A 12,200-nucleotide genomic window follows, 5' to 3' on the forward strand; every position below is an offset into this window, starting at 1 on the left:
CCTTCCCTGAGATGGACAAGCGCAGTGGGAGGGCAGGGCGTGAATTCTCACCTGCCTGAGAGTGAAAGAAGAGCAGAGGGAAAAGGTGGGTGGGTGGCGGGTCCCCACAGTGGTGCAGCCATAGGGGTCTGAGGGCCACACACCCCATGCCCAGGTGCAGAGGGGGTGCAGGTTTCAAACATCCACATCCAGGGGCTCTCTTCCTCTTCACGACTTTAATTAGTAGGAAAGTTTTCTCATAGATGTTCTACTTTGTCTTCTTGACGGGTGGAGCTGGAATGTGCTGTGTGCTGGTTAACAAGCTGTTTCCACCAGGCCCTGGTCTGTTAGTGGGGCTGCCCACATGCTAAAGGGCTTGGTCATCTATTAACTCTTAAGACACAATTATATTTCTCTGTTTGCTGGCTGCCCTTAGTTTGAGTAGGTGTTTTTTTTTTTATAGACCTTAGTTTTAAATGTTTATGTAATGAATGTGTCTATACTTCCTTTTACTCACTATCACTTCATAACCTTCGCTTGTTGTCTTCCTGGTGTTGCACTAGTCCGGGGCTCAGGGGGAGGGACCCAGGCCACCCTTAGGAAGGCGCCGACTGCCATGCTGACCTCAGCACCTGACAGCAGGGCGCACCTGGCGGGGGAGCCCAGGAAGCCCTTTCTCTGGGAGATAGCATCTACGATCACGTAAGGGCGCAGTGAAAAACAGTCACCTCTTCTGGCTTCTGTGGAGAATTTTTTAAATACCAATTTTAAGATCTAAGCAGATTGACCCCTGCTGTCTCTTTCTCTCACATACATGCTCACTCACACACACAAGTGTGCGCACACACTGATCTGAGCCATGCTGGCTCCCCTTGCACACCCACTCCCCAGCTCGGCGCTCCAGTGTGGGTGGAAGGAACAGGGCCCTTTCTCTCTGGCCTCAGCTTCCTTGCTGGCCAACCAAGTGTATATGGGGAGAATCCCCAGGGGCCCCAGTGCAGCACCACAGGGACCCCTGATGTGATCTCGGAGAGCACTGAAGGGGTGAAACTTCTCTCGATTCCATCACTCTGGGGTCTTGGTCCCCACTGCCCGGGCCCATATCTGCCCTGCCACCAGAAACAGCCAGGGTCACACCAAGCAGAGAGTTTATTGAGGTGCTGGACTGCGGGGAGTGTTTGCAGCGGCAAAGCAGATGCTGGTGTGGCCGGGACCTGGGGCGGGGCGCCCTCCTCCTAGCAGCATCTGGGGGCCTGGGGTGAGCATCAAGAACTACTCCTAAGTCTCCCCCAAGGCCCTTCTGGGGAGCCCCTCCCTGCTTTCCCCTGAGCTCCGTGCAGGGTGGTATGGGGGTCCCTCTCTTTGTCCTTGTGGTCAAGGATGGGATGATCCCTTGAGATTCACTATAAAAATTAAAATTCCTTTATAAATCACAGGGGAGGGGCAGGAGGGGATCAGCTGGGAGCCTGATGTCACTGGTCACCTGGAGCCTCGCCATCCTCCATACCCCGCTCCCAGTTCTGACCCCAAAGTAAAGAGCAGAGGATGAGAGTTTGCAGGCACAGAGAGGGACAGAGACAGACATGAGGAGAGAGGAGGGAGGTCAAGGGGAAGAGAAAGAAGGGATCTGAGGGAAAGGGGGAGGGGCGGGCTCCACGCTCCCACAGCCCCTGGGAACGAGGAGGAGAGTCCCCAGCACAGCCCCAGAGACTCCCTGGACAGCAGGTCCACGTGCCCCCAATCCAGTCCTTGCCAAAGCCACGGTGGCCTCTTGAGACACCCCCAGCCCAGCTGCACCTGGAGCAGGAGAGCGGCGGCTACTCCAGGTAGATGTCCTCTGTGGGGCAGGTGAACTCCAGGTGCACCTGGAGCAGGAGGGCGACGGGCAGCTACTCCAGGTAGATGTCCTCTGTGGGGCAGGCGTACTCCAGGTGTTCCTGGTAGTACTCCAGGAACGCGCGGCTGGGGGAGAGAGCGCCATCCACCAGCCACTCAGGGCGCGGCCTCAACCTGAGCCCCCCATGCCCGCAGCCCTCCCTCCCTACCCACCTGGGCCTGCCCACGTGCCCCCAGACTTCACTCCTCAGCTCTCCTGGCCAGTGACCTGCCCTTTTCCTTGCTCTCTGATCTCAAGGCTCCATTCCTACCCCCACCCCACCTGGGCAATGTGCCTGTACCACTTCCATCTCCAGTATCTTCCCCCAAAGCACAAATGTAGTTTTCCACCCCCCATCTTCCCCACTTTCCACCTCAACTGCTTCCCACCTGACCTCCCCTTTCACTCCTGCCCAAACTCTCCACCACCTCCCTGTCCCCAGGTCTCCCCTCCATCGTCCCAGCCATCCCCACACTGTCCACCCTAATTCTCCATCCACCCTGCTGGCCGCTCACCCCACACTCTGGGCCACGGGCCTCATGGATTCCTGGGAGACAAAGACGTGGCAGGCAAAGCGGCTCAGCAGAGGGTGTTTGGTGATGAAGCCGAAATAGCTGCAGTGGGAGTCGGTGTGGAGGGTGTCAGAGTGCGGACCCACACCGCAGCCCCCCCCCCCGCCCCCAGCATCTGGAGAGAAGAGGCAGGGCTCTGGGTAGGAGTGGGATGGAGAAATGTGTGCGTCACACGATTTCAAGATTGAAAGATGCCTTTTTGGGTCCCAGTTCAAGCACAGCGCTGGGTACCTCTGAGGAGTCAGTGGTCTGTGTGAACTCCTCCACAACAGGGGTGTCCAGCCGCACCTTCCTTCTCCCGAGCCAGCGCCACCTGCCTCCATGTCCCTCCTCCAGAGTCTGCCCCTGCACCACAGAGCAAGGCCCTCCCCTGCCTTCTGGGCGCCATGTCTCAGCTGACTCATGCCTTGCACGCATCACCTGGTGCCCTGAGCCTGCCCAGCCCCACTTCTGGTCCTGCAAACTCACAGCTATTTCCTGAGCTCCGATGTGGGGCTTAACATCAGCCCCGGATCTGTACAACCCTATTCTGGGAGAAGAACCTCGCACCCTGGCTCTGTCACTCATTTGGTCCCTGCCCCAATTCTGCTTCATTTATGCCTTTCCTGAATCCACCCTTCTTCTTCTCATCCAAGACATTAATAAAAATTATTGTCCAGAGGGAGGGCCTGTCGGAGTCCTGCAGCATGAGACTCGAGACCCCCCAACTGTGGCCAATCTGATCCACATTGGGTCAGATTAGGATTTTGTGGTTCCACCAGATGGAAATTGACATGATAGCATCATTGCCAGGACCACGTGCTCATGCGTCTGTGAACAAGTCACAGCCTTGTCTCAAATGCCGTCGTTCAGGTGCTGCTCACCCGGTGCAGGCCCCAGCCTAAGCAACTGACATTATTAACTTACACAAGCCTCACAGGTCCTGAGGTAGGCACCCCCATCTCTTGTCTCTAGATGAGGGAGCTAAGGCACAGAGGGGGCCAGAAACTTGCCCAAGGACGCACAGCCAGTCTGGGGCAGCGCTGGGAGCACTCGTGGCAGTCTGCAGTCTTAAACGCCACATGCTCTGCCTCACGCAGACACAGCACCCCGGCCCGTTCCTGACCCACCACTACTTCACTGAGAAACGAGTTAACCGTCTGCCTAACGCTGTGAGGGACAGGGCTGAGCTCTGGGGGAACAAATGTTAGGAAGGAGTGGGCCAGGACAGCAGCTCCTTGGTCCCCTCCCCCCACCGCCTCCTCGTCTTGGACCTGAACCACTGGCCTGACCATCTCTCTCTCGTGGAATTGCTCCCGGTCAGTGTCCAGCTCAGAAGGCTTGAGCTTGTGGCATCCACAGTTTTCCTCTTCCCCTCTCGGCAGTGCCATCCTCAGCCCAGGTCCACATGGGCTGTGGACCACCATGCAGACAGGTCCTCATGGTGCCAGAGCAGCCTGCTGTCTAGTCTGAGCCCTGGTGCTGTATCCCAGCTCTCCATCCCTCAGAGCAGCGTCTAGACGGGGGATCCCATCAGCCATCTCCCTCTTCAATGGAGAAGCAGCCAGACTGGGCTCTGACCCCGCCAAGGGTCGACACCACCACCCAGCCAGCAGATAGAGCCCTCCTTGTTCTCTTTGCCACAAGTGTCCAACGATACATGTGGTGGCCTCAGCATCTGTCACAAGCCTCAGCCCCAGCAGCACCCTACAGCCCATCTGCCCTCGAGGACCTGCTTCCTCCAACACTCCATCCAGTCCTTTTGAGCCTCTAGTTGGCCCTGTCTGCTCTCTGGTTACCTCCTCCCATCTCCTTCACCCAGGACACTGGGACCCAGTGGGCAGGAGTCTGGCTGGGCAGGAAGCCTGTAGACCCCCCACAACTCACTGGTTACAATGCCGGCACTATCCCTCCCCCCTCACGCGTGTCTCTTCTCGCCCCCCCTCACGGCTGCAGGGATCTACCTGCTCCAACTGACTCCTTCCCTCCAGGTCTCCCTCCCACACTCCAGACTCAGGTTAGCAAATGGTCACTTCAATATCACTGCCTCTGTGATGAATGCTGCATCTCCAGGCTGTCAGGCCCGTTCACGCTGGGCCCCTTCTCTTGGTCTGTGGGTTACTATCTGCCCATCACCCAGATGGCACGTCACCCTTGATTCTCCCTCCAGGCCGACCTCGACATCCAATCAACCCAGGTCCTGCCTGTCCCACCTCCTAAATACACCTGGATGACAGTGGCCACCTGACCTCCTGCCAGCAGCACCTGAGTCCATCCAGCCTGCACAGCAGCCAAAGCCAGCTTGTTAACCTGACTGTGTCACATCGTGGCCCCATCGCCAATGGGATTAAGCACAAGCTCCTTGGCATAGTGAGAAGGGCACAGGTACCCCCCGTGTCCCTCTAACCTCATCCCAGCTGCTCCCCGAGACCCCGAGTGCCCCTTGCCCACAGCCTTGGCTCACCTGGCTCCCTGCCAATAAGATCTACCCCTGCACCTACTTGTCCTTTGAGGCTCACAAAGTGGTCTTCAGGTGCCTCCTGAATCCCAGAACTCCCCTGCCTCCCTCTCTGCTGGTCTGCTCGCTGGAGCCCCAGAGAGACACCCACTAGACCTCCCCCAGATGCTTCTAGCACCAACTTGTCTGTGTGTCTGTCTCCCCACCCACACTAGATGGGAGCCTGTGTGATGCGTGTCTCCTGAGCCTAGTGGGTGCAGGTGGGGGTCTGGGGGTAGAAGGTGGGACTGTGTATGGGCAGCCCTCAGGGTCTGTGGGGACTCTGGGGAGGGTGAGGCTCTCACCAGCTGTTACGGGGGTGGCAGCCGCAGAACGAGATGTTCTTCATCTGGAAGAAGTGGCTGCAGTGCTGGAACTGGAGGAGAGGTGCAGAAGCTGGGTTAGACGGGGGTGGCCCGGGCCACGTCTGCCACCCCTGCGGACGTCCCTGGTCAGACCCTCCTGCTTTACCCCACGCCCAGCCTCCCCTGTGCCTCAGGCCCCCAGACCCCCACCTCCGGTCCTCCGCTTAGACTCAGCTTGACGCCCCGAAGAGAAATCTCCAGGTCACAGGAGGCAGGAGGACGCAGGTGGACGGTCAGCTTCCGAGCAGTGGCAATCTGGGGAAGAAGTCAGAGTCTGAGAGGAAAGCCTCAAGGGCCTACATGGCCGTCTTTCTCTCCTCTTGGAGGAACATTTTAGATTACGTTTGAAGACTCTTGGCACTGATTCTGAAAGTGGGAGCTGGGGGTCCTCAGTCTCAGGACCAGCGGTCACCTCTCTGCTCTCAGCCTGCCTCGTCTTCCTTCCGTTCCTCCAGCCAGGACCGCGGCCCCCACCTCCCCCGGCCCCCTCACTCTCCATCCCCATGAGCTGGATGGGAGCTCTTAGGTGCAAGGCTGTCATGCTCCCCTGCTGCTCTCCTCCTCAGTCACAGGATGAGCAGACGGCAGGCACTCACGAAACGTCCACTGAGTGAATGAAGGAGTGATCAAATGAGTCTCAGGGAAGGGTCTGTGAAAGTTGGTCTTGATTTTCAGACAAGAAGAGGATGTGCTGAAGGCGAAGAGGGGCCCGCAGGAAGATGGAGGCCCCACTGAACCAGCTGAGAGAGCCCAGGTGACAGGGGACAGAAGCCAAGCTCTGCCCTAGGCCTGTCTGCCCAGGCCTCTGAATCAGGGCCCAAGGGCCTGCCCCCTGACCCCCAAGACATACTCTGAACCCTCCGCAGAGGAGGTGGGAGGCCAGGGGCCTCCAGGGGCCGTGCCAGCCTGCGGGGCTGCGGTGGTGCCCCACCTCCAGACTGACCTTCTGCATGGCTGCGCACAGGATGCCGTTGCCCTGGTGACAGGGCACCTCCACGGAGCCCAGGAATTGCACATCGAATCGCTCCACCCAGCAGGGACTCCGCTTGCTCCCTGTGTGTGTGGGGGGGGTGTCACAAGGGGCCTAGGTCAGACAAGTGAGGGGGGATCTGGGGTGACAAGATGTCCCTTTGGAAGGGGGCCTCACCCAGCAGGTCCTTGGCAGGGCCGGGCACTGCGTGGGCATAGAAGGCAGGGAAGACCCCACGCTCGCCCGTGCGCATGTTGAAGCCACGGAACCAGAAGTCGTCCTCCTCGGCCTCCACTAGCACAGGGTCGTCCACATCCAGCTCCAGCTCATCAGGATGGCGAGGGATGAACCTGAGATCAGGGCAGAGGTGGGAGGTCACTGGGGGGGGGCGGGGGCAGGGCTGGCTGGGCTGTGTCCACCAGTGTCCTGTAATGTCTGCAGACTGAGGCTGGCGGCACCCACGGCAAGAGGAAGGCTGTACCTGAAGACAGCCCGATGGGTTTGCTCTCTCTCCTCCCCGTTGACCAGGCAGGAAAAAAGGCCAAAGGACTCGGTGCCTGAAGACAGAGACAGGAAAGACAGAGACAGCGAAAGACAGAGACTCAGAAGGGGAGGAAGGAAAGTCCCTGGAGGCCTGACCAAGTTCCCCTCCCCTCAGCAGTCTGGCATGGGGGGGTCCTGAGTCAGGGAGGGAGCAAGAACCCACCCATCAGGGGCTGGAGGCAGAGCAGCCCTCCCCAGCCCCCTCCTCACCACACTGGGGGTCTAGGGAAAGCCCCAGGCCCATGTCCTGGGTAAGAGGGCAGTGCCCAGCCCTAACGCCCCCTCCAGACCTTCAGCTTGCCCTGGGCACTCCGCCTGGGAGCCTGCCTGTTCCCCTGGGACCATCCCCCTTTCCCCACCTCCCACTCACTGGAAGATCGAGAGGTGCTGTTGACAAAGACATTGAGGAACTTCTTGGAGAAGGTGAGGTCAGGGCTGTCTGGGGAGGCGTCCCCGGGGCCCTGACCGTTGCCTAGCAGTGCAGCCCCAGTCTCTTCCTCGCTCGTCTCGCCGCCACTGTCCTCCTCGCTGTCGTCGCCCAGGCCGGCGCAGCGCCGCAGGCTCACCAGCTCCAGCTGCGTGTGCTCGTCCACCACCAGCGTGTACTTGACCGCGTCGTACACCAGCGAGGCGTCCAACGGCGCCGCGGGGCCCGCGCCCCTGCTCCCGGGGGGCCCCACCTTGTCCTCGGCTTCGTCCTCGTCCTCCTCTTCGTCCTCGTCCTCCTCTTCCTCGGAGCAGGCGGCGGAGCAGGAGCGGCCGGGGCGGGCGGCGCGGCCCGGAGCCGCCCACAGAGGCGTGATGGTGTCGCACGTGGGGTTGCTGAGGAACAGGCAGGGCCCGGGCTGCGCCGGGCCGGGCCTGGGTGCTGAGGGCGCGGGGGGCGGCGGCCCGCACAGCGTCTCCATGTCCACCAGCTCCACGCCACCAGACCCCACAGGTGCCTCGGGGGCCCCGCCGGCCGGCGACGCGGGCTCCCCCAAAGGACGTGGCACGGGGGACAGGCACTGGCCAGGGCAGCGGATGGGCGAGGAGCCCTCGGAGATCATGCGGCTCACCAGGTTGCTGAGCAGCCAGGGCGAGTCGGCGTCCTCGCTGAGGTCTGGCTCCGACTCAGACCCCGACTCGTACTCGCTGTTGGTGTCGTCGGGGCCCACGGCCAGGAAGGCGGGGCGGCGCAGGGGCTCGCGCGCGGGCTCGGGCTCGGGCTCGGGCTCGGGCTCCGAGGCAGGCGACGAGGCCTCCTCGATGGAGTTGGTGAGGTGCGAGGAGCGGCCGCTGCTGCTGCTGCTGCCGCCATCACTGCTCAACTCCAGCTCCGTCTCGGAGATGGACGAAATCATGCGCCCCAGGCGCGCGCCCGCCGCGTCCTCCGAGTCGGAGCCCGGGGACGACAGCTCTTGGCTGCTGCGCCGGCCCCCATGGCCCCCGCTGGAGCGGCTCCCCAGGTCCGCCTCGATGCCGGGATCTGAGGAGGGCGAGGCCCCATCTGGCGCCGGGGGCCCCGCAGGCTGGTTCCCTTCACAGTCGCAACCTGGGGGCACAGGCGACTGTGCCCCGCTGGAGCTCCCGTCTGTGGGCGGGAGGGGGGCCAACGGCTCTGCGGAGTAGGGGGATGCGTCAGCCAGCCCACCCTCTCCACTCTCCCTCCCTCCCCTCCTGTGCCCCTAGCCACCCGCTCACCTCTGAGGGGCTCCTGGGGGGGTGAGCGCAGCACCGTCTCCTGCCAGGAGGCTGGAAGCACTGGGGCAAAGCCTCCATTGTTGTTCAGGGAGTCCTGGAGGGAGGGACAAGAGAGCAGCGCTGAAGACAGGTTCCAGCTCTCAGGGGTAGGAGGGGCAGGCTGCCATGGGGAGCAGAGTCCCGGATGCTTGGAATCCAGGTTTAGCTCCAGAATGCTGTGGGTCTGGGTGCTCACCTGGGCTCCCATTGTAGTCAGGTGGAGGGTGGTGGGCCGGTGCTTGTGGGGCTCCTCCAGGGAGGGGGAGGGGGAGGGGATCAGGGGCTCCCTGGCAGGGGCCTCTGAGCCAGGGCCACCTCCCTCCTTGTCCTCTCCTTCTCCTTCCTCCTCTTCTTCCTCCTCCTCCTCCTCCTCATCCTCCTCCTCCTCCTCCTCCTCCTCTTCATTGTCATCGATCATCTCAAACTCCTGGAAGTCATCCTGGAAGGAGCAGATGGGGTGCGGCTGCTCCGAACGCCCCAGAGAGAGGCTGTCCTGCAGGAAGGAGGGACAGGGCAGAGCTGGGCCAGAGTGCAACAATGACTGGGGGTCCCAGGTGGCAGAAAAGGGGAAAACAGGAAGTGATAAGTCAAGGGAGAGAAGCCTCAGTTCACTCTGCTCCCCACCCACAGAGCAGTTTTTTTTTTTTTTTTAATCTGCTTAAGATGCATAAGGATCACCCCAGTTCTTGGTAAGAGCCCAAACTCCTAACCTTGGTGATAGAGATTCTCAGAGTGGCCCCAACCCACCTGCCAGCCTCATCTCACCCCCAAATCCTGTCACATTTGATACCAGCACTCTTTCCTTCACAGCATTTTAATGCAATTCACAATTATTGCAGTCTTTGGTCTGTCTCCCTCACCAAGCTGCAAGCCCCACCAGCGCAGGGCCATGTCCACATTGTGTACTGGTGTACCCTACCCCTGAGAACAGGACCCAGCCACATGGATGCTCAGTAAATATTGAATGAACGTATGAAGGAAGAGACAGCTGGCACCCAGGATTCAACAAGCTTGCATCAACCTCAGGGCCTTTGACACAGTTAATCCCTTTGCCGGCAATTCCTCTCCTCCATTCTCTCCTACCTCCCTTATCTGCCCAGCTCCAACTGGTCTTCCCGAAAGGGTATGGATGTGTGCCATTTCCACTGGAAAGTCTCCCTGAAGGCCTCAGTCTTGGTGGGGTTCTTTGTGTCTTCCCATTGGAACCCAGTCCCTGACACTCAGGCAGCCATTCCCTCTTACATGTCTTCCTCCCCTACTAGGTTATAAGCTCCTGAAGGCAAGGGTCACACCTGTCCTGTTCTCCTCCCAAGCACCTGGAAGCCCCCAGCACTTGCCACATGGCAGTCGCTTAGAAATATTCTCAAATGAATGAAAAGAGAAACATGGAGAGGCAGGGAGAAGGAGAAGCAGCAGGAGGTGGAGAAAAGATTTCAGGGGTGGAGACATGAGGCAGATGGATGGAGGCTTGATAGGTATGGACAGGGCTGGGGAGGAGACAAGGTGAGATAGCAGCTGGAAGGGTTAGATCTTTCTGGGAAGTGATCTGAGGACAAAGGGCACCCAAAGCAGAGGCACAGCCCGTCCATCCATCCCCACTCCCCCAGCATGCCAGGTGATGGGGGTCAGGCGAGGACTGCTGGGGAAGGCCCTCAGTGGAGGGCCTACAGTCTGTTAGAAAAAGAGAGGTTTGATATCAAGGAAGACCCCAGACCAAGAGGCCAAGGGGGAGGGGGCAATTAGAGGATCTCTTGTTTCAAAGCTGAGCTCAGACCCACCCTAAAACCCCAAACGAACGCTAAGCAGAGCGGCTAACCAGAGCCAAAACAAGGCTCTCTCTTGAGAAGGTTCTATGCCCCAGGCCCCTGCCCCACCTTCTCGCAGTGATCCGAGTCATAGCTGAGGCCCAGACCACAGTCATCGGTGATCTCAGAGAGGTCTTCATCGTCAAATTCTTCCAGGCTTATGTCCTGGGGAGGCCTGGAGGAGACCAGGGTCAGAGAGCAAGGGGGCTCCTGAGAAAGCTACCAACTCTGAACTCCCCACCAGGAGCTCATCCTAAGAAGGAGCCAAGGGAGACCCCTAGCTCCTAAGCCTCCAGAGCCACCAACTCCCAGACCAGCATCCTGCCGTCATCTTGAACCCCAAGCTCTGCTCTCAAGCGGAGCCCCCCAACAATCTGAGCCATGACCAGCCCAGAAGGGTCCCCCCAACCCTCCTCCCAGTCTTCCTCCCTCACAGAGCCAGCAGCCTCTCCTCCCTCCACACTCAGCTCCAAGCCCCTCTGGGTCACAGCCTCAGCCTCCGGGGAGTCTGGCTGAGCAGAGCAGGGGGGAGGGGTGCACAGAAGCTGCAGCAGCAGGAGAGGGAGGAGAGTTCTGGGAGCAGAGTCTGGCCACTTTGTCTCCCCCCTCCTGCCCAAGGCAGGCCTACACCTAGAGGTCCAGCCTTCTCCCCAGCCCAGGCCCTTCCCCCAGGGCTCCAGGCTTGCTTTCAGCTCTCTCCCTCTCTGAGACCTAGAGGCCAGGCCAGGCCTCCACGGAGAGGAGACCAAAAGGACACTGCTAAGCACCTGGGGTGTGCTCTGCGTCCTGCCAGGCAGGCTGCTCCTCAGAGGCTCTGGCCCAGGACCTCCACCCTTGGAAGGGTCAGTTGCCCAGGCTGGGTGCGGCAGTGGATCCCAGCGGGAAATAGAGCGGGACAAGGGGAGGACAAGACTGGAGAGACCCCGAATGGAGGCTGGGGGATGGGGAGCAAGGAGTCAGAGGCCTCAGGACCGGAGACGGGCCTGGGGCTTGGGTCCCCAAAGGCAAAGGGGGTGGGGTGGCAGGGCAGGTCGGAGAGGTCTGGGGATGGGGTCAGAGAGGGGGCTGCAGGAAGGAAAGAGCCTGCCAAGGCCAGGGGCGCGGAAGTGCGTACCTGCAGCCTGGCGGCGACAGCGAGTGGAAGGTGGAGAGAGAGAACATGTCCGCGCGGTCCGCCATCTTCTCGGGGAGCCCTGCCGACCGCGGGGGGGCCGAGCGACGGCTCCTCCCTCGTCCTCGCCTCCCGACGCACCTCGTGACACGCCCTGCGACACCCGCCCGCCGGTACCTCAACGCCCCGCAGACTCCGCGCAGCGCGAGCGGCAACGCCGCAGGGACAGGAGGGAGGGGGAGGGACAGGAAGGAGGAGATGGGGCAGGAGGGAGGAGGAGGGGCAGGAGGGAGGGGCCGGGAAAGGGGGGAGGGGACAGGGCAGGGCAGGGGACGCTGGTTGGAGGAGAGAAAGTGGTTTGACTGACAGGCTCTGGTTGGGGAAGCACCGGGTGTGTGGTTTGGTCTCTTTCGGGTGGATCAGGTTCGTGTACAGGAGGATCTGCGGGTGGGGAGACATGAGCGTGAGAGCCTTAAATGAGGAATCTGCGATGGGGAAACCGGAGGAAGGCAGCGGTCTGGGTCCGCAGACCTCTGGTTAACTGGTTTTTTGGGGGTAGGGGCTCATGGAGGGGTGGGTGCGGGCCCAGGAGCTGCGCTGACGTCCCAAGGAATCAGAACGGAAGAGCTGGGGTCTCAAGCCTGGGTCAGAGATGATTCAGGCCGAGCCTGGGGCGCGTCGAAAGGGGTTGGAAGAGCTGTCCGCCTTTAGGTGCTGATCAGGGCTGGTCGGAGCTGTCCCATACTGGGTGCTGATTGGGCCGACGGAGATTTCTCTCTAA

At 60.7% G+C, this 12,200-nt stretch overlaps 1 protein-coding gene across 4 annotated transcripts; it reads right to left on the reverse strand.

Moving 5' to 3' along the window:
• Window positions 1-1,110: 1,110 nt before the first annotated feature.
• Window positions 1,111-11,649, reverse strand: MAPK8IP2 (mitogen-activated protein kinase 8 interacting protein 2). 4 transcript variants are annotated; one of them, XM_058568005.1, is made up of 13 exons: window positions 11,423-11,649; window positions 10,378-10,483; window positions 8,700-9,044; window positions 8,465-8,558; window positions 7,152-8,381; window positions 6,720-6,795; window positions 6,416-6,588; window positions 6,212-6,321; window positions 5,419-5,523; window positions 5,209-5,279; window positions 2,659-2,772; window positions 2,371-2,469; window positions 1,111-1,941 (listed from the first exon to the last, which is right to left on the reverse strand). In XM_058568005.1, exons 1-13 carry the CDS (start codon window positions 11,485-11,487, stop codon window positions 1,869-1,871), a joined length of 2,661 nt encoding a protein of 886 aa, XP_058423988.1. In that variant the 5' UTR covers window positions 11,488-11,649; the 3' UTR covers window positions 1,111-1,868. The 4 variants fall into 4 exon arrangements, with proteins under 4 accessions (XP_058423988.1, XP_058423989.1, XP_058423990.1 ...); XM_058568006.1 differs by having other exon boundaries at window positions 8,700-8,996; window positions 11,423-11,648; XM_058568007.1 differs by lacking the exon at window positions 2,659-2,772 and having other exon boundaries at window positions 11,423-11,648.
• Between the last annotated feature and the right edge of the window lie 551 nt (window positions 11,650-12,200).

Source organism: Diceros bicornis, chromosome 25, assembly GCF_020826845.1.
Source record: "Diceros bicornis minor isolate mBicDic1 chromosome 25, mDicBic1.mat.cur, whole genome shotgun sequence".
In the NCBI taxonomy this organism is placed as follows: Eukaryota; Metazoa; Chordata; class Mammalia; order Perissodactyla; family Rhinocerotidae; genus Diceros; species Diceros bicornis.

Bases quoted from the DNA above. Each gene is read 5' to 3' on its own strand.
- MAPK8IP2 (XM_058568005.1), bottom strand. From the start codon at position 11,487: ATGGCGGACCGCGCGGACATGTTCTCTCTCTCCACCTTCCACTCGCTG. The intron at 8,559-8,699 runs GTGAGCACCCAG...CCCTCCCTCCAG, and splicing joins TGACTACAATGGGAGCCCAG to GACTCCCTGAACAACAATGG. The intron at 2,470-2,658 runs GTACCCAGCGCT...CTCCCACTGCAG, and splicing joins AGACCACTGACTCCTCAGAG to CTATTTCGGCTTCATCACCA.